This window comes from Empidonax traillii, unplaced genomic scaffold, assembly GCF_003031625.1.
Source record: "Empidonax traillii isolate 1590-97213 ecotype Southwest subspecies unplaced genomic scaffold, ASM303162v1 scaffold1:size7828297, whole genome shotgun sequence".
NCBI classification, from domain to species: domain Eukaryota; kingdom Metazoa; phylum Chordata; class Aves; order Passeriformes; family Tyrannidae; genus Empidonax; species Empidonax traillii.
This window is the reverse complement of record NW_020955194.1, coordinates 615,080-637,218: the sequence shown is the minus strand read 5'-3', so window position 1 is coordinate 637,218 and position 22,139 is coordinate 615,080. Positions and strand designations below refer to the sequence as shown.

General features: G+C 40.5%; 1 protein-coding gene across 1 annotated transcript in view; it reads right to left on the bottom strand.

The window, feature by feature from the left end:
- Positions 1-1,101: 1,101 nt before the first annotated feature.
- The window catches only part of PDXK (pyridoxal kinase), a 43,872-nt gene continuing 22,834 nt past the window's right edge, over positions 1,102-22,139 (bottom strand). Inside the window, exons 3-11 of the mRNA XM_027878647.1 lie at positions 18,655-18,759; positions 15,665-15,748; positions 13,886-13,932; positions 13,371-13,456; positions 12,506-12,551; positions 9,922-10,033; positions 8,802-8,938; positions 8,161-8,227; positions 1,102-7,425 (exon numbers count right to left, since the gene is read on the bottom strand). Of these exons, the coding sequence (XP_027734448.1) occupies positions 7,313-7,425; positions 8,161-8,227; positions 8,802-8,938; positions 9,922-10,033; positions 12,506-12,551; positions 13,371-13,456; positions 13,886-13,932; positions 15,665-15,748; positions 18,655-18,759 (797 nt within the window). The 3' untranslated portion in view covers positions 1,102-7,312. The remainder of the gene's footprint in view (positions 7,426-8,160; positions 8,228-8,801; positions 8,939-9,921; positions 10,034-12,505; positions 12,552-13,370; positions 13,457-13,885; positions 13,933-15,664; positions 15,749-18,654; positions 18,760-22,139) is intronic.

Here is a 22,139-nt window from a genome sequence, read left to right as displayed (position 1 = left end):
TGTGATAAATTCTCTTCTACTTTTTTGCAGTAGTGATTTTTTCAGAAGGGTGGTGAGGATGCTGCCATGTTTCTTAAAAGGGACATAGTAAGTGATGCTCAGTTTTCCCAGATCACCAACTAATAACATTTAGAAGAGGGCCGTGCTCAGAAAACTCCTTTATGTTGCAGACCTTGCACTTTCTAGGGAGACCAAAAAGATAAATATATCTGGAGAGTTGTGCTTTAGCCCTGTGTCTGCCAGCCATAAGAAAACAAAGACTCATTTAAGTCCAGCAAGATATAAAAAATCACGTTCTGGTTTTGAACCACACGAAGAGCTTTGCCTTTTGACCGAATGCGATTTTATCGGTAACTCAGCTCTTCTGAAAGGTATTTACGAATTTGAATTCAGATGACCCAACTACAGTTCTTCACATTAAACCACAAGGAAAAAAAATCTTTACTTTCTCCCCTTTAGGCTACTCATCTGTCTGTGCACACGTCCAGCACAAGCTGTGAGTTAGCTCAGTCAGGTTCATATAATGGGAACGAGCCAATTTTGTTCCAGTCTCCTGACTTGTACATTTATTAAATATTTGAAGACCTCCTAGTCTTATTTAATTAACTACACAAATCCATCACCAGTTTTTAACCCATCACAGATGTATTTGAGACTTCATTCCAATGCAAAAATCTAAATTTCAGGCTTACGCCACAAAGCTCACCTGATTTTTAAAATGGATAAGGTAGCAATATTTAGGGTTTTCTTTATAAACAATGGTATCTACCATCCTATTGCCTCTCTCTACAATCAAGCGTACAAGCCTCACTGCAAGAGGGATACAACTCATAATTGCCAACCAGAAAAGTACACAAACACTAAAAAGCCTACAATTTCATTAGAAATTAAATCATTTGCTATATTACACAGAACTTCATTGTTTTTCTGGCATAAAAGTCATTGAATTACTACATAACGCCTCGAGGACAATCATTAAGATGTGTAAACATATAACAGGTCCACCTAGTCAGTACAAAGCACCACACAAACTTGAAGTTACATAGAAAGTTTGCTCATAAATATTTCTTTGTTTAACAATTCAGCACTAAAAAAATATTACTTAAAAAGGCATCTTTTATTAAGTTATTCAGTTTGTCCAGGGCTGGTGGGGTTGTACTATCCCTACTATATTACAGCCACCTGACTTTTATTTCCAAACCATTTTACTTCTCTGGAAGAAAAGGCTACGTGTGGCTGGGACCCAAAGCTTCAGCACAATCTATAAAAATATATCTCTTTAAGACCTTCTGCTCACATCCTGAAGGCCTACTCAGCCAGCCCCCCAAAAATTCTGTTTCCCACCCCTAACCACATTGCAAATAAAGCTTCAACATACACACACACACACACACATACACACACACACACACACACACAGACTACATATATTACACTCTTCTACACACAGAGTTTTTCTAAACAGCAATGCAACCACGAGGGCAATAGGTAAGAGTGATTTCAGTGGTAACATATGGCACAGCCTTCTCATATTGCTGGTTTTCTCTCTCTCTGAATAATGTGCTGCCTTATTCACTGCTCTGCAAACTGGGGGTTTATTACCTTTATTTGCACTGTGGAGGCACTAAGTCAGGAATGCATGAACATTTAGGAGTATCCCGTTTGCCTCCAGGCCCACTGCTGCTGGAGCAGTAAAAGCACCAAACTGGTGGCACTGGTTTCCTGGTGAGGCAGAGGGGAGCCTTCCCTGGCTGTTGGAATGCCACACCACGTTCCTGCCTTCTGGAAAATGGTGAGAACTCGCTTGGTCTCCACTGAAACCTTGCAGACAAAATAGCAGCTCCCTTGCATTCAGTGCCCTTCCTGCAGTGTCTGATTGAACCTCATGGATTTACCTGAAATCTGCTCCTGCATGCAGGTGTAAACTCGCTGGTTTACTCATTCATTTAAAAGAGAAGAGTTGGGGCTGTGATTGAACATCTCAGAGCTTTGATATATGTCTTGAATGGAAGTGTTTTAGAAAGCTACAGAACTGTTCAGCAGCCTCTCACCAGAAGCAAACGTCTTTCATGAAGAAAGTACAGCTCTGAATATCTTATCCTGGCATTCTAACAGGTCACTAAGCCAGTAAGAATGCAATGGGATATAAAAGAAGGGGCTGTGTTTTCATTTTTAAAGGAATATTTCAGTACCAGAATGACCAGACTTTGTAACACGTCTCAGCCTTTAAAAGTGCTCTTTAACTGGGCAAAGACCTTTACTCAGGAGGGGTGGTTATTTAGTATAAATACAAGCCAAAATTCTCCAGTGGAGCTAAGTGTAATGACACAGCACCCTCTCCAATGGTCAGTGCTCTCCCTAACCTGGATCCCTGCTCTCTCCCTCTTGCAGGGACACTGCTGAGTGCTGACAGAAGCACTTATTCCCACATGAGGAGCAATTGCTTCCCACTGTACAGTCCTGTATGCTCTAATCCACATAGTGAGGTAAAAATTCAGTGAAGGGGAGTGCAGCTAAATTCCGTACAAGAAACAGATCTCAAAATGAGTTATGGTTCTTTCTCCAAGGCCCTCTTCTCACCTTGCTTGCAGGAATAAAGAGCACAACACCATGAGTTCCTACACATGCAAGCAAGAGGAATGCAAGAGAGTGGTGCAGAATGCCGGTAGCTGTCTTCCCATGAAACTTTAAAAAAAAAAATAAAAATTAAGACAACAAGGATGTTACTCACTTCCACGTCCATATCTTACAGTAAGATGATTGCAGGGCACAAATGTGTGCTCTTCCATTAACTACCCTACCTCTATACTAGGACATAACTAGGGAAATATTTAATTACATCCACTTTATTCAGCAAGACTATAAAACCATTCTTGTGCTGTTTGATTCTGAAACAATTAACATTATCTAAAAACAGGATCTAACAATTTGTGTGTGCACAGTATATTAAACGTAGATGCTTTTATTACAATCTTCCTTGACACATATTTTAAAGTAAAATCAATCAATACAATCACCATAACAGTCTCAGACAACAAATTAACACCATCCAATCAAGACACAGTTAAGATACTCAAAAGGCAGTATGAGTAGCTGGAAACCTTGGTCCTCTGATTCTTTTGTTTAACACATTAATCATAGAATTCTCCCCTCTTACGATAAAAATCAGCAAAGAAACACTAACAATTCACACTGCAGATTTCTTAAGGTGTTTGTATCGAGTGGGAACAACATTGATTTCAGCACAACGTCTTTATGCACATGGGAACTTTCACGTGGAGACCAATCCTGGCCCAGGACAGAGTAGATGGGTTTGTAAACAACTTTTGGTCTCTCCTGCATAAGGGGTCCGCAAATGAAGTGAGTGCGCTTGGAGCAATTGAAATGGCTGAGCACACACACACTGTGAACCATTCCAGGGAAAAAAAAGGAGGGACCCAACACAAAATTAGTTCCAGTAAGCAGAACTAAAGAAGTCGGCCGGATGCAAACACAAGGAATTCACCTCTTCCATGCTCGGACGAGCTGCAGCACGAGGAGTGTCCTGTGCCACCGACCTCACACGGACACGTGAGGTCACGGGTCCCGAACAGCTGGGTGCTGGACTCTGGGTTACAGACACCTTTCATGCTCTTAGGACGGCCATGGAAGATTATCCATTAGTTACAGATTCCACTCTCTGGGCTAAAGTGCTTGTTCTGTCATCGATTAGGAGCTAGGCTAGTTCAGATTAACCTTTTATCTTTAACTAGAGGTTTGCAAACGGATCAGACAACCCTGAAAAGTCTCCCCCGAGCCCTTAAATAAATAGTGGGCAGCTGTCTGATACTGAGACACTTTCCAGCTGCACCAGACAGACAGCAGGAACTCAGAAAAAGATACAGGTATTATGTGCAGGAGGAGAGGAGGGAACAAAACATTGGACAGGACTGTGCTGGGTCTCTGAAATTTTGTTCTGCACACAAGCTCCGTGCAACCCTGAACAAATAAAAATGCGTCCAAGTATTAAGTGTGTAAGTAAATACCTTGGCATTTAAAAATAACTGTTAGACTGCCCTGGCTACACAGTGTTAGCTACAGAATATATTTACAGATCATTTCTGATGTTTGTTCCTGGCAAGTGACGTTAAGCCCAATTCTTCACTGAAGACCTAACCTGACCTAATTTAGACCAGGTCAGCAGGAGTTTAAAACAGGTGATCACATGAGCAACCCCCAGGGACTTAAGCAGACAAAACCAGCAGCCCATTGCTACAGGACCCAGCTACTGTGAAATACGAATTTTGCAAATTGAGCATTAGTATTAATATTCTTTTTTTTGTTGTTGTTAACATGGATATGTCACAGATTCTAAGGAAGGTGTGCAAGTGATCCATTCTTTGAAGCAGTGGGAAAAGATCACAGCTGACATGTATAAGCTGCTTCAACAAACATAATCACCTTCTCTTTTATGGCCTGATCACTGTTCATTATGCTTTACAATTAAAACCTTGTTTGCAAGGTAGCTTTAAGTTTTCTAAATTACAGGCTTCTTTATTTCAGGGAAACAGCCCTTGCTTTTCTCTCAATCCTCTTGTGAAGGTCTATTTATTCCAGTGGCAAAATAAAATCCTGCTGTCTCACACTTACTGAAAGGGCATTGACCATGGCATGTACAGGTAGGGAAGTTCAGTATGTTGATCCCTTCTTCCCAAGAGGATAGTAGGGATTATACACTTCCCCATGAAATAGTCTGATTGTAAAAGATAAATAAGCTCGTAGTTATGTCTGCAGTATAGCACACAATGCTTGGTAAATCAATATTAAAAGCAGTTAAAAACCTTTTAGTGTTCAACTGCTGAAATGCACCACTAGCTACAGCATTTAAATATCTTCGCTGAAAGGAATTATCTGGAAAAAAGTAACTGTTTTCCTGGCACAACTGCCCAAGCAAGCAGCAGCTTATCTGAGAAGGGGGCAAAATATTAATACGAGCTATTTCCTGGCCCATCTGGAAGTTTGTGCTGCAGGGAGAAAAGAAGTATTTGCACCAACTTAAAGACACAGCTCTGCAAAGAAAGGCAGTTTGTTGTGCTTCACAGAACCACAGGATGGCTGAGGTTGGAAGGGACCTCTGGAGACCATCTGGTCCACCCTCCCCGTGCAGGCAGGGCCAAGTGCAGCTCCGGGCCATGTTCAGTCAGCACTGAGTATCTCCAAGGATGGAGACTCCACAGCTTCTCTGGGCAACCTGTGCCAGTGTTTGATCACCCTCATAGTCAATTATATATTTTTTTTTAATGTTTAAATGGACTTTCCTGAATTTCAGTTTGTGCCCAATGCCTGTTATCCCTTTGCTGGGCACCACTGAGAAGAGCCTGGCTCCTTCTTCACTGCTTCCCATCAATATTTATGCATTCTGTTAAGGTAGTTTGTATCTTTTTACATGTTGCATATTAGCCAGGAGCTCTTACCTCTGTTAAGGACTGCTAATTTCAGCAACTGTTCGCATCACCAAAATTATTATTGCTAGAAAGTTATTTCATTACAGTGATTACTAAAAACAGTGGAAGTAGAGTCACATTTTGTAGATAATTTCTGTTGGGTTTTTTTCCCTTAAAACTCTTAAGTCATATGATTTTTTTCCCCTTTTTATGTCAAATGCATGAGAGGAAATAATATTGGTTGTTGAGAGCAAAAGCCTGAAGTTTGCCTCTTATACTTGCTGCAAAACACATTCCTCTTAGATTTCATTTGCTTCAAAGATATTAAAAATTAGGGATTTCAGAGACTTATTAATTAGGATAACTATTCAATGAAAGAAAACCTATTCAGCTGAAAATTTACGTCATGAATAAAATAGTCTTCTACTAGGTGAAAACAACTTTTACAATGGCAGAAATTCATAAAAATGATGGGATAAGTGAAGTCTATCAGTTAGGCAGGTGTGAGGAGGAAGATGAAGGAAAGGTATCTGGGGACACCCCAGAGTGAGTTTCCTAAGCCTACTCAGGTAATCAAGAAAAAATTTTCCTCTAATGAAAGTTTTCTTCATGTTCCTGCAATCAGAAATGCAATTTTAATCCCATTACGCAGTCTGAGACAAATAAAGCTCCTCAACTGAACGTGAACAGCACACTAGACCTCCCTCGTCTTGGGACATCAAGAACATGGGTCCCATACAGACCTTGTCCCACTGGTTCAGGATGTGGGTGTGATGTATTGGACACTGAAATTATTAAGAATCCCATTTTTGAAGCTTTATGAAGAACATTTTTGAAGTTTAGATGCATTACTAATAACAATGCATTTCTGTCATCTCTAACTGGCTGCAGAGACTCACGTTACGAACAAGGTAATTTTCTATGTTTTGCTGCATTTGGTAAACACATGTAACTCACTAAAACAAAAATAATACTTTACCCACATTGCTTCATTGATAAGCCTGTCTACAGTGCTTACTATTGTTAAGCGGAAGTGCTCTATGTAGTTTTTAAGTACAAACCAGGGCAGGCACCTTTCAGAGTAAGAGCTGCTTTCTCTTTTGTCCTTAACAGAATGTTTGTCCTTAGTTAAAAAAAAACACAGAATCAAACCTGGCCTTGGAGGTAGAACTACAAACTTCTAATCAGCGAATACTGAATAAAAGTATTATCTTATCAATGAAGGTGTTTCTGGAGCAGCTTTTGGAAGAAAATCGTGTGGGTACCCACGGACATGAGAAATAAGCAGCCAGTCCCAAACTGTGTGTTTGTTTACAGACAAGAAGCAGGAGCAGAAATCAGTGACATGAATGACACCTCAAGGTCACTTCAGAGTAGTGAACATGCCAAACATCTTCAAAGTACTCCTACACACAACCAGAACTTTTGTGTGTAGCTTTAACCCTGCTTAGTTTCGCAGCAGCTGAGATACTGAATACTCGAGGAGGTAACCAGGCATCTCCAGGAGAAGGGAGCATGGAGCCAGCTCCGTTGGCACTAGATGCCACCTTGAAATACATTTTCCAGTCAGTCAAGCATTCCATTAGCAAATTCACATCTAAAGTCTTTGGCAAGGCAGGAACACTGTTCTCTCTTGCCCTGGGTGATTACACAGACTAAGTGAATCCGACAGCCATTTTGGTACCTGGAATATGCTCAAATGCACACTAACTGTTTTGTTTTTTAAACTGAGCAAGGCCAGCACATATGTTTGAGAGTGGATATCTGCCTATGCTGGGCACTATTTCATGAAAGTCAGGTTTCTGTCACAGATCTAAGGCAAATATTACAATTTACAGGAAAGAAATGAGGACATCAATACATTGTGCGTTATTGGAGACGTACAGCCTTTATAACACGGTGGCTTTCACTATGATCTCTGGGTTTTCTATGTCCTTTTTGCTTTGGACCATTCTCAGTTCCAGCTGGGCTGAGTTTGGTTTGTTTCCTTCGCCAGCTTGTGCTAAAAAGATGACATCAGAATGTCATTAGAAACAGAAATATAAAAAGAAACAAGTTGCATGTTTCTGTAATCCCATGGTTTTCTCTACTTTCCTCCCTTCCCCAATCTCCCTTACAACCCCCTGCTAAAGTCTTCCAAGGTACAAGATCCAGGTCAGCACTGTGATTTCTTATCACCCCTGTTCTGTACCTCTCTCCAGGAAAGAAATACGGCTCTGTTGTTAATGAGAAAGGTCACACAGACATGCTCTGAGAACCCAGAGATCCCATCTGGATTTCCTTAAAAATTGAAAGACACGGGAATTCCAAGAGGATAGAAGCTGAAAAAAAATCCCTCCTCACAGGGCCAGAAATTATTTGTTGATAAACCCCTCTCAGGACTAAATACACACTCCAGGGGAAAGTGAGTGAGCTACACTGAGAACAGAAGCTCTCCTGCACATCAAACTTGGCATTTCCTCGCATTCTTCTGCTACTGTTTTGCAGAGCTGAGTCAAGCACAGTCAGCACGACTGTGGTCCCACTACAAGCTAAACAGTGACATCTGCAGTCGGCTGCTGTCAAAGACAGGCTTGGAGGACACAGTAAGGAACATGCAGACAAGACTTAACAAGCTCTCGTCCTGCTGCCTCGGCACTGAGAGCTGCCGTTATTCAGGGAACCCACAAAGCTCTCTGGATGTTTCTGCTGATGCAAATGCAGACAGAACACGGGAACAAGGGTCTGAAGGAATTACCTTTTGCACTCTTAATGGTCCTTTGCAGAACGTGCTGCATGGCTGACACGGTCTTTTCACACGCCACCTGCATCAACATAATAAATTCAGGTTTCAGTAAAACTTCAGTTGCCTAGTTTAATATTACTATTACTTCAAAAACATGGCTATTAAAAGGCAAACATGACTGATGACACGAGCAGGATGACAACTATGTAATGTAGAGTTTGGGGAAAAAATGTTTTTTACTTAATTCTCTAACCAACAGAGCTAATTCTCCCAAAACTGGTATTAGAAATCATATACCCATATTGAGGACTCTATATCCTTGAGGGAAAGACACAGAAAAACAGATCTAAGAAATTACTTTCAGTGCTTATTATGACATGAGGATAAAAAAAATGTAATTACAAACATGTATGCAGTCTCTCTCTCTAGGGAGAGCATCATCTTATTTGGCAAAATTACAAAATCAATCCAACTGAACTGCAAAGGTGACTGTTCAACGCTCCTTTTGGCAAAAAGGAAATTCTGGGGTTTTTTTTCCTCTGAGGTGAGGAAAAAAAGCCAAAACAGTCTTTAAACAATGTCACAGATTAAAAGCCATAAAAAACCCAGAAGAAACATAGTCTAAACTTGCAGAGAGGTAACTTCTCCCACACCTTCAAATTGTTTGGATGCTTGTGTGTCCATGCCAGAAGCATAGCAGCAAACAGGTCTCCTGTTCCAACAAAGACAGCATCCACTTTAGGAGACTCCATTCGAATTCTTTGTGTTATCCTGGTACCATCTGCTTTAGCTGTAACACAAATAGACCATTTAGTAACAGACCCAGCAACTAACACAATAGCATTTACTAGAAATTAAAAAGAAATCCTTTTAAAAGTGATCACCAGATTTGAATTCTTCTGTTGTTTGGAATGTAAAGCTGCTAAGGGAGTATTGTAAACCTTGTACTTTCAAAGAGAGGCCAAAACTTGGCCAACTTGGGGTAGCATTTACAACTTATATACTCTTCATACTTCATTTAAGAGGGAGGAGGTAGACAGCACTTTCATTTTTCATTCCTCATAACTGTGCCCTTCGCAGGTGGAAACACTATGTGACAGTCTGAAACACAGTGAATCTTGGTGATGGAACAAAAGGGGATATACAGAAGAAACAGAAGGATATTTTATAACCTATCAAGGGAGGAACAATCTGCTAACAGGACAGTGTAATATTTCAGAAAATTATTCAAAACATTCCAAGTTCCTGTTTTATACCACCACTACTCTCAGGGCCAATACTAGGGGCTGTAAGAACCCTTGAAACTCGCCCAGGACACCCCTCACCATGCACCCTCTGCCCAGAAGCTGCAGAGAAGCTCAGGCTCGGGCACAAGCACCCTTGCCTGAGTTATGCTGGAGGTATTCCTGTGTTCAGCCCTGCTGTCCTGCCTTAATAATTGGATTTTCCAGATTAATCTCAGACCTGGCTTGTCTCACCTTCTTCTGATGATGGGACCCATCCTGCTCCCCTCATTCAGACACAGTGGGTCTGAGTCTTGTGGCTGTTCTGCCTGTGCTATGGATCACACTCAGCTCCCAGGTTGTCTTCCCCCATGGAGCAGCCCCAGCCTCACCACCCCTTGATATTACTGTAGGAAAAGTTGTTCCCTTAGGGATCTACGCTCCTTCCATGCACTACAGATGGGTGTGATGAAACTACTTCTTCAAGAACTAACTGAAAGCAGAGACAAGTTAAAAGAAAGCACAGTCAAAGGAGGAGCTCAAGACTTACTTTTTCTGTGGCTTCCCAGAGCAATTAAGTAGTCATTTCCCAGGGGTGCCTGCAGATCTGAGCTTGTGATCACCACAGTCTCTGGTCCCATGGCATGGAGCATATCCATTACCTTTCCAGGTACAAACAGGCAGGAATCAGTGACTGCAGTACGTGTTGGATAAACTTTGCATCATTCTTAGGATTTTTGACCAGCACCTTATTTGGGCATGTTTTGTAAAGAGAAAAAACAGTTTCTGCTCAAATAATTCACTTGAATTAGGGGCTTTACTGTGAAACAGGGGAATCAAAACATCCACATTTAAATGTACACACTTGTTAAAATATACAAGCATCTCTGTTTGTGTTATCTCTGGATGCTCCTCTGAAAAGAATACTCTGTTTCAGCCGTGATCAGATTTTTTGCATCATGTTTTCAGAATGTATTATCAAAAGAACAGGAGAGCAAATTCACAGACACGTTCACTTGAGCTGGCACCTTGAAACACTTGTTAGAAAGCCAACAAGTCCAGGTCCTGAAATCTTATTTAGCTACTACTTTAGGAGTTAGCAAAAATTTAAAAAGTTAAAGCAGAGGATCAAGTGTGCCTGTCTCAATATTCCTTTCTCACTCTGTTTCAACCTCAAAATTACACCTGTAAATGATATACCTTTCCATGTGTATCTTCACTCTGTGTGTTCCTCACTTCAACTCATTACTACTTCTGACATCACAAATGGTTACTACAGACAGAAGTTATTCTGATTTCACCAAAGAAAGAATGACTTCATTAATGAGTTTAGCACAAAACACAGATAAAATATTAATTCTCCCAGCAGAGTTTAACTAAAAATCCTCTCAGGCTAGCTATGACTCATAGCAGACGGATTTATTTCTGCTATTTTTTTATTCTCTATTGCTTTTCTTTCTTGTCTAAGCCTCCAGGTTTCTTTAACTGTCAGACCTCTTTGCACAGACATCAGTTGGGTTTTAAAGAAGCAATACATCCACCAGCATACCCTGACATAATCAAACTGTGAAATAATATTAAACTAAATTTCACTTCTCAGTCACAATTCACCAAGAACCTAATCTCCACTATTTCTAGTTGTAGGACTTAGTCCCTTCTACATTAATATTACATCACATTTAATTTTATGTTAGATGGCTATACTGTCATCACTAGTCTTGCTGAAGAAATGAAAGCATGTCACCATGGAAGTTGATGCCAGAATTCCTACCACCTCAAAAGGGAACAAATTCCAGCATGGATTAGTACTCAGAAGGACAGACCTAGATGTGACATGCAGCTGGGGAGACAGATTAAAATATAATATCCTGCAAGCCACTATTTTAAAAATGCTCCCTTTCCTAAATATAATTCCACCTCTTTGGAAGAGATTTTTTTTAAACCCCATCACAAATAAATGCTATCACACCAAACAGTCAGAAAACTAACCTGCACAACTGTTCAGCACATGCAACTTGTGTTTGCAGCTGAAACACGCAAATCTAAAACTAATTACTGTCCAGCTAATCGTGTTCTCCTCCAGGCCATGGTTCCACTGGTGAGGATGAGGATGAGGATGGAAGAACTGAGTTGAAGTTAGTGGCATAAAGCACAGCTCATCACCCTCACCCAGCACAGCGGGGTAAGGTAAAATTGTGGGGGGGATAAAACTGGGGTAATGTAAAACTGGGGGGAAGGGGTGGGAACTAAAAGAACTGAGATTTTTTTTTAGCTGCTTCCTGCAGTGAATCAATGGTCAGCAACCCATGTTGTCTGACGTCGCTACAGCAAAAAAACAACAAACATTTGGGCTGACAGAACCCCAGCTACTCTCCAGGGTGCCACTGCAGCTGCTGTTTGTTTAAAGATTTTGTGCTCTTTTGAAGTTCAAAACCAAACTGGAAGGAATAACACCAGTCCATTATGAAAGCACTTGACTGGTCAACAAAACAAAGAGCTCAGCCCTTCTCCAGACATCAATAAAACCACATTCCTATTTTGTCCTTCACCACCGAGCCCTGAAGCTTTTTATTTTCTTCAGTTTGTATGAAAGGGTAAATCTTTACACCTCGATGCAATGTACTTGCAGGCCATCTATCATCTCTGTATGGCAATGACAGCAGCTGTCAATGCTGTGGATTTGCCTGGGAGAAGGAGGAAAAGCTGTCCTCACACTCAGCCTTGCTGCTGCACAACTCACACATGGACAGCAGAGAGACCCGAGCAGGTTCCTGATGCCCAGGGTCACCCAGGGTTTTCACCCCAAGCAAAGCATTTCCACAGCACTGACAGTGTCTGGGTTCTTGCCACAAGTGCTGCTGCCTCTCTTCTTATGTTGCAGGAAAGCAACCTCACAGAGATCTACCCATTACTGATGTAATGGCTTTATCTGTATCTCTTTCTGGAAGTTTCTGTAGAAGTCTGACACTAAAACAGGAAATGTTTTGTGCCTGGAGTGCATGAACTTTATTGATAAACAGAAAGAAAGGATGGAGGCCAAAGTGACTTCAAGGTTATAGACAAACTGCAAACTGCAGCACTGCAGGCAGGAATGCAGAAAGAGATCTCACACATCCTACCCTTTGCCTACTTACCTCTACAGCATCTTTCTCGGTGTAAATCTTCCTGCCCGTGAGTAACCTGAGAATGAAACAGAAATCTTAAAAGGAGCACAAGTTCTCCAGGCAGTGACTGCTTTGTTTATCCTCTGAAAGGAGGAAAGCTTGGACTGCACCAAACAGGCCTAAACCTTCTGTAGCTTCACGGTCTGCTGGACCAGACTGCTGCCTTTGAAGGTTACGTGCACAGACACACAGTGCTTCTGCAGTGGACTCACACCAGCCCTAACCTGCCTGCTCTAGAGATCCCTGCACCACAAAAATTCCCTTACAAGTGGCTTCTCTCCATCTCCCACGTAGCTGCTCCCTCCCCTCAGGGGCACAGCCTGTGATGTATCACAACAGATTATCTCCTGACCAAAGAGTCACAGTCCTATGCAGATAGGACAGGCAGGAGGCATTTAAATTCTTAGCTCCTATGAGATGTTGATGTGGTGGTATTTCTGAATCCAGTTTTGGGGGGTTGAACCCAGCTATCTCAGTTTTCATATTCTGACATGTGATTAAAATTTCCACAGTAATGGGGAGGGATGGGGAAGGAATTTGTGCAACCTGTCCTAGGTACAGGCCTCTGGGGATAACAAGAAGTCATGATGAAAATGAGAGACTGGAGAAAACCAGAAGAATCTTTTCCTCACATAGCTTCCAGATTTTTTTAATGGTTTCAGTACGGAACATTTGAGGTTGTCTGAAAAGCACCACTCGAAAGTAACAGCTAAAAACCAAACCCCAAAACATACATACATGAGGCACTACAGTGAGGCAAATAAAATAATTGGTATCAGCCCTCCCTGCTTTTGTCCCCAAGTTTATTTGGCTAGAAAAGGAAAGAAGCACTTACTCAGCTTCAAACTGGTTAGGAGTAATTATATCTGCAACAGGTACAACTTTGTCCCTGTAGACTGGGAGGAGATCCTTGGGCACATACTAGGGAAGAAGAAACAGTGTCAGATGTTGTGAGCAGCATCTGAGATGTGGGACTGCAACCCTCCCTCATGGCATTTTTACTGAAATTATTTGCTAGTTTTGATCAAAAATGATGCTCCTGACAGAAGATAGGAGAACTCCAGTGACACAGGGAGGGAGAGCAGGGGGATCTTTTCCTGTAGGCACGGTCTGTATTCCCTCTGTTGTCTCAGCAGAGAGTCTGAAATAATCCCAGGGCTATGCAGCTGTCATTCCTCCCACATACTAAACTCATTCAAATACAAGAAATTAAAGCTCAAACTCACTGGGATTCAAAGCCACACTTAGGTAAAGTAGCTCAGTTTTGGTGTTTAAAAGTTAACAAATCTTTATAGACCTTTATAAAACAAACATTCACTACACAGAGAATCCAAACAGATGAGTACTAACCATAGAGCCTTCTCCATTCCATTTGTCACCCATCACTGGATCACACACTGTAATAGAATAAAATTAGGTTTAGAAATGGGATACAGTTGTAGAGACCCCGGTTGGAGGGAAAAGTTTTAGGTAACAGCACTGAGCACCTCATAGCTTATATAATTTCACAGCTCTTGCAGCACACTCAGCCTGAAATTTGTCACTGGTGGCTGCCAATCCTGAAAGAGTCTTAAATAGGGGGCCTCCTTAAAGAGGCCATGTCTTAAACAGTTAACAAGTTTGGGATCACCCTCTCCTGCCTGCTTCCATGTTGTTATGTCTGAAGATGGTGAGGATGAGGGGATCTGAGTGCTGGGAGTAAAGGGCCTTTTGTTACGGAAAACACAAAGATCCCTCACCTTCACTCACCAACCCTAAACTCTGGAATGGCAGTGTGGTGGGGAAGAAATGTGGGAGAAGCTAATAGCTCTGAAAAGAGTCTCATTTCTGCTTTAGTGTAAAAAAATACGTGCCAAACGTACACACCGAAATGCTGTGCGTATACTAAATAAAAAGTGTATCACAACGAAACAATAAGAAAATCCATGCCAAAGTACATGAACTCATATTTGGAACAGTAATATTAACACAATTTTGGGATGGGTTCTGTATCACCAGAAGTATTAACAATGTATTCCAAGGGTCCTCAGTTTCAGAGGATGGAAATAGCCACACTGTACTTCAAAAAGGAACATTGTTCATTATATTAAAAGAGCCTTTGGCAAGATAAAAGAAGAAATACAAATCCAATCGGTGTTTAAGGAAGTTTCTATGAATAAAAAGAGGCTAATTTGTTTTACGTTTTAAAAGTATGTTCCTTACATTATAATCCATTTATTAAATATAAAGGGTCTTAGAAGCCTAGCTGTGATCTTGACATCTGACCACTTCCTTCCTCTTCTATACAGCGAGATGTTCCTTCCTGCTCATATTCCAACAGTCCTTAGTTTTCATACAAGGCTCTGGAGAATCTGAGACTGCAACAGTGTTAAGACTGAAAAGCAACAAAACCCAGTGAAGACCTCTTTGCTACATTTTGCTAAATGACACCTGCAAATCCTGCCAATCTTTCCAAACGTTTCCTGACCACACTGTTTACTGAACCTGAAGATGACAGCTAAAACCCCTGATTCACAGCTTTTTATCCCACCAAATCCTCCCTGACTTTTGCCCTGTCACTCTATAAACGTTTTGCTCAGTTCAAGCCTACACTGGTTATGTTCAAAAGTCCTGAAAGATATTCAGGAAGGAAAGAGGAGATTTTTTTTCCCCACAGGTTTAAGCCTGACATAACGTGTTAATAAGGACAGCTGCTAGAGCCTGTTGCTCCCACATTGCAGCAGAAGGCACCAGAGCAAGAAAAGCCTTGGAGTTTAAGGTGAATCATGATGCTTATAAGGCAAAGACACTTATGGGATGTTACATGAAGCCATGGAAAGGCAACAGAGGAGAGTCTATCCCGCTTTTGACTGACTGGGACCAGCACAGGCAGCCTCTGAACTACCACCAGCAGCAGCTGGCTGGGATTTTTATCCTTTCTTGGATACACACTGTCAGTCCTCGAGTCCCCTTCTCCCTTGGGCAGCATAAAGCAAGAAACACACTGAAAGGCATAAAATCAGAAAGATAAAAAGCCAACTCCCTCAACACTGAAATTAAACACCCCCGGAGCCTCAGAGAGCCCCCAGATCAGAGCAGAAGATGCTCACGCAGTGATGAAGCAGAAAGGATTGTAATGCACTTCCTTACCATATACAAGGTTGGAATTCTGTTGCTTCAACTCCTGGACAATATCCACCACCATTGCAAGAAACGATGTGTCTCTTGTATACCCTTTGGGGGAAAAAAAAAAAAAAGAAAGAGATTTTTTAAGTCTATTTTCATGAATAATTCTTCTGTTTTTAGTTTTGGATAGGAATGCTGCATACTTCTCATTCTTTGGATAAATGCATTTTTAAAATAAAGGTATTTTAGTAGCTCATTCAGCAAAAATAGGTGGGAGACAAATTCAGACAACTACAAATACAACCTTAAGAATCCATTTACTAAATATGTTGTATATGAAGGGCTCATGCAATTTCAAAATGCTTGAACTTACATAAACAAAGGTCAGGCTAAAAGGAAAAAACCCTTTCCTTTTCATCAAAACAGCAGTCTAATAAGTATTATTTATGATGCAGCAAACAGGAAATATTTTAATTTCCATATACTTTTCTCATACTCTGTCTTGAAGCAATTTTGTTACTATCATTATTAATGTTGGTGCTGATAAAGTCCAACACATAAATGAAATGGAGATTTAATTTTGAATATTTTAGAGCAATGGTCAAAGTACCAATAAAATTCCTATGCTTTAGACCTAGCAGTTAAAAAAAGCTGAAAATAAATTTTACTATATTTTAAGGCCTTAATCACAATATTCTCATTTACACATTAATTTCTTTATTTTAGGGATGTTTCTTAATTTTTATATTAACTTCATTTGCAACACTCATTAATTAAAAATTTTATTTTAATTTATTTTATTTAATACTATTATTTTTAGCCAGGTACCATCTTCAAACCTTCAGCTTGGAAATGTCCACTCTACTAAAATATTTAAAAGTACATTTTGGAGATTTTTTATTTTTTTTTTAACTCACAAAATTGATCAATTCTTAGATGTTGCAGAGAAATGGAAAAAGCTTCCCAGATTTTAGGTCAAAATGCTTTGTCTTACATCTATGAAATGCTGATAATCAGGAAAAAGAGCCAAGCAAAGATTTTTGTTATAGAATGGCTGAAAAAAAAAATACACAGCTGGGTTAACATTATTGACAGAGGTGTTTAAAACAATTACACTGAATTGGAGTTTATGTCTTATCTTGAGTCTTTTACTGTAAATGAAACAAATATATCAAGATCTACAAATAACAACAGTCACAAAAGTTAACAGAGTGTTACTTTGTGTAATGGGCCTAAAGACAATAATTTCCATCTCAGCCAAGATATCTACAGTCATCAGACATACAATTAACAATAAAATCCTCTCTGTGGAGAAATTAATTTGTTTTCAGTGTAAATAATCATATCCAGGTTGTTGGAGGTACAAGGTAGTTGTGCACTATGGTGAATGGCTGTTCCTGTTTGAAGAGAAAAATATGACTTTTGGCCCTGAGTGAAAAAAACCTGAGTTTTAAGTTCAGTCTCAGTGCAGCTGAAGAATAAAACCCTGGAAGCATTACGGGATATTAAGAAATTACTGAAATTTCTACCCACTCCTTCTTTTTGTCCATGTTGAAAATGTCTACAGCCAATGAGATTTTTAAAACAAACTTGAACAACACAAGTCTTATTTTAAAAGGCATGTTAATAAAGATTCCCTTTTTCTCTGAATTTTCTTTTTGCTAAAGATTTCCATCTTCCCACTTTTAATCTCTTAAATCCATTTTGCCAGTACAAGACCATGATAGAAAGGGTGTAGAGTTCTCTTCCAAGCGTTGGAAGTAAAATAAAAAAGGAACATTTCGGCTAACAGAATATTCAAACATTATTTAGAATTTTTGGATGCTAACATCTCCTGAAAATTCCTGCAATACAGTGTGTTCTTCCTGGAAATGTGTGAGTTCTTTCCAGGAAAGAAAGGTGTTGATCTATTCCTCAATCACAAAGAATTCATTTATGCCAAAATTAATTTCTTAACCTTAGTTCAATCTACTTTCTATTTAGTCTCCTTTATTTTAGAGATATTCCTTGAAAAAGCCCTGACAATAACTCTTCAGACATGCCACACCCTTCAAGCCAGAATGATTGATGTGGAGTTACAATCCATATACTTAAAGTTTCCAATTTTCCCTGTGTATAAAGAACTTCCCTACGTGTGGAAGCCATGAAATCAATTCAATCTGGTTATATATTTCTGCTTAACTTTAAAAAGTGACTGTTCACTGCTATAAAAAAATTGATACTGTAATCTAAACCAGATGCACAACTCAGTCTACTGAGGTGAAACCTGATCAGTAACCTACTCTTGAGAAGCAGGAATTGGACGAGAAGCAATCTTTAATAAAAACTCCACATAGAATCTCTCATTTCTAGAAAGTATTTTACAAGAAGTTCTCTTTGCCTGTATTTATAAACACTTGGTACTTAGTGCTAGCAAAGGAAAACACTGCAGAACTGTATTCACTCGGATGACCTACAAGAGTAACAAGAGCACAAAATCAAGACAAATATGACAGAGTCAAACCCAAAATCCAACCCTGCTGATACTTTGCTCTGTGTCCAAGCACTACACCTTAAAGATCAAGCAAAAAAAGAAAAAATCAAGGACATACAACTGTGTATAAAATCACGCTGCAGTACCACGGAGTGCCAGTGCTGCAGATTTAGGAGAAAGGGTTAAACTCGTGTCTTCCTCACAGATTTTAAAATAACACTCTGACATTCCTCATCCTTTTTCCCAGGAGAGGCACTCCCAAAACATTAAGTATGCCTGTACATGACTGGCCTGTACAAGTCTGTAAATTACACAAGGGGATCAATTTACCCACCCAGTTACAACCTTCAGGCTGGAGAGCTCTGGCTGCTCCAAATTCAACAGCACGAGCGGCTGAGACTATAATATACAGGTGAAATTGCAGGAGGAATCAAAGGAGGGAAATTTTAATTGTTTGGTTTGCAATAAGGAGGGATACGGTTTATCTTTCTTTAGTTCTGTTTATATCTCATGAGAACTCCAAGGAACAAGCTCATCTTACCTGTGAGTACATAATCATAGCGGTTGACCTTGTTCAGCTTCAGTCCTTCATACAGTTCATGAAGTTCGTCTGAATTCAGCACCTGACCCTTCCAGTGGGCATAACCTGCAAAGCAAGTGCCAGATAATTTTTCTCAAGAGATGGATTTTCTGTTTCAGATCACACATTACACACTTGCAGGGACCACATCAATTATCAGCACCAAAAAGCATTTCCACCTCTTCCGTAAAACTCTGCTGCCGAATGAAAGCTGCTGTCAGCAGAACAGTTGATGTGCTCAGCTTCTTCTTAGCACTTCTGTCTCCCAAAGAATGACTACACTGCAATTTGAGACTGTCCATTTACCAGCAAATCAAGCTGAGAGCACACAGGCTCCTGCAAGATTTCCCACAGAGCCTTTGCAACTACCCCTTTCCTGGAGGAGGGTGTCAGCCTAACACATCTTTGTTATTTTATACGATATTAAAAAAGAAAAAAAATGACAGTTAGATGACAAGCTTAACAGGCTCGTGGATCTGTCTGTACAGGGACGTGCAGCACTGCTGCACCCCATCAGATGTGGTGCTCGCTGGGACCTGCATGTAACAAACAGAGTGACCACGGCAGAACGCTGTCACGGATGCTCTTTAAACACACAATGTCATCTGACAGATTCTCTTCCAAAAATAGCACAGCTCTAGTACTGAGAATCCTGGAGGAGGAAATGAGTAGCAGAAAGACACTATAAACAGACAAATAATATCCATACGCTCTTATCCTTGAATGATCTCTAAGAAATACAAGGCAATATTCTCAGCTCAGAAAGTGGATGGAATGTTAAGTTACTTGGGAGAAGCTGAAATGATTTCAGTGAACAGTGGACCAAGCTCCATGGAAGCCAATTTCAAGGAAAAGAAACATCATTTCCTGTAACAGAATCTGAATATTTGTTGAAAAATGTAAATACCCCTTGCACCTTGTCGTCAAAGTCTGCTGCCCATTTGGATGGCACCAATCCCTTCCCTGTGTGTAAGAACGGGGCTTCCTCCAGGATTTTAGATGAAGCACCCACAATTTAACTCTTCCAACCTCCATAAAACCAGAGGTTGTTAAAAAGATTATCTTTTTATTAACTGGTATTAAGAAAAGTGAAATGTGAAATGGTGTATCTTGTTCCACACCACCCCTGTGTGATAACTTCTGCTCTTGCAGTTAGGAAATTCTGTGATAAAAACTGTTGGCTTTGATTATCGCTCTAAACTGTGTTATTAGAGTAACTGCCAAAAGGTGCCTGGAGCTTAGTCTAAGCACATTTTTCAGTTTTTCCTTCTTATGAATGCAAATACACCCACAGTATGGTGAGCAGATGGATCATTTTGTTCTCCTCAGCTCACAAAGGCCAAAGCCTCTCAAGCACGACTTGCTGCCAGCTGGCTGGGGGCCTGACTCACATCAGCCACCACCACCCCGTCCCAGGCAAAAGCCTTCCACAAAGTCTCTGGGAAAAAATGGACAAAGTGAGGGATTTCCACGTGTCAGGGCTGTGGTTTTGCTGCAGAGGACAGTGATATTCAAAATCGCAACAGCTAACACTGAAGCACACCTCTAGTTCTTCATGCACCCTGAGTGTACGAGGAACCCTTGACTACACCTAACCCCAGTATCTGGTTAATTAACACATATGCAGATGTTTGTTCTGTCACATCTGCAGTGCCAGAGAGAAACAATCTGTCCTCTCTTCTTCACTGAGTCTCTTGTAGCACTGCAAAGCCGGTACAGGGACACAACAGAAGCCCTTCCATTGTGGCCATCAGTAAAACTGGGTGCACCTTTCACCCAGAAGCAAGATCTGCTGGCAAAAGTGCAGATTTTTGTCTCACACTTGCCCATAAAATATAAATATGATAGACTGCCCAGGCAATTTAGATACTCTCAGGAGGCACCCCTAAAATTCACCATTTAACTAAGAGTTCACCTGGCTGTGTCAAGCTGTCTGTACCAAGCTGCCTTAAATGCTCAAAGCACAGGGTCCATGTCACACTGAGCCCTCCACTGAGGGGGGGAAATAAATATGGAAACACAATATAAGGCAGCAGCCCAGCTTAGCTCAGGAATTGGTAACTCACCCACACGGGGCAGGGAGATTGAACTCGGTAGCAATGACTCCCAAAGGAAACAGAAGGAGCATTTTTACTACCTGGTAAGGTGTAATACAATCTAATCACACAACAGCCAGAGGAAAAACAAAACCCTAGGGAAGTTCTCAGGGAAGCCCCTGCTATTCAGACAGAAAAAAAAAAAGGGTGAATGCCTTCACTGGATCTGCAGAGAATGTGACTTCATCAGGAATAGAATTATGCTGGAGTAAGAAGAAACAAACAAAATCAAAATTGGCAGCAAAATGAAAATCACCCTGAGCCCTTTCCCCCGGAGTAATTTCATTGTAACATGATCAACAAGGTGCAAACCCCGTGACCCTGCATTTATAGTGCTCTCCTGCTGGAATATACAACCAAAAATCAGCTTCTGTAGAGGGACAGAAGAAAAAGCCAGTAACTCATGTTCAAAAAGTGTTTCACTAACTGCAGGATGGATAAATTGGGGTCCCAGGAGGAGGGACTATCTTGAAAGGGGTCTTTCCTTGAGTCTTCCTTGTTTTAGCTACAAAACCACCAAATAATTCCCCTCAGTGCTGGACTGAGAAAACAGAGAGAACATTGCAAATCATGATCCAGCTCTCCAAAAGATCACTTGGCTCAGACTAACTGTATTAGTCTCCCAGATTTGTAAATAATTTTAAACATACAGAAGAGCATGAGCATTTAAACAACTTCATACCCCTTCTGCTTATCTGTTTATGACCTTTTATTGCAATTATCTATTTGATTTTAGCAGATAAGGGAATGAAAAACAAGTAAAATATGATGACTCATGTCACTTATCCCTCTAAAAAGACAAATGTAATCATCAATCTCCAGGGAAATATCTTGGTTCATCTGTATGAAAAAGAAAAAAAAAAATTAACAAAACCACAACCAAGAGAGGCAGCTAATACTACACCCAAGATAAATTTACACACTTTTTTGTCTTGCCTTCCTCCACTGGTACTTTTTTTCTCCTTTGGAATGTGTTTATAATCCTCTTAATTACTTTCAAAAACAAGGAAGAAAGAAAATAAAAGTCCCAAGCATATCAGAAGGGACAAAAAAAACCCCCAACCAACACACACAGCAAACCAAAAAAAATAAGCTACCATTTCAGTACAGCAAGGCGTGTAAGATTTCTTTGTTTTCTAGCCCAGAACACTCTGTTCTGAGGTTTTGAGTTCCTCCTGTGGTGCTCCCTGCAAAAAACTATTCCAAGTGGCTTCACTAACCAAGTATTTCACGTGGGAAAAAGGAAGAAAGATCTAGTGTTCATGGCACGTGGTGGACAGGCAGTCTGGTTCCAGCAGCGTCACAAAATTCACACGTGAACTCCGTCAGACAGCCTGGTCTAAACGCAGG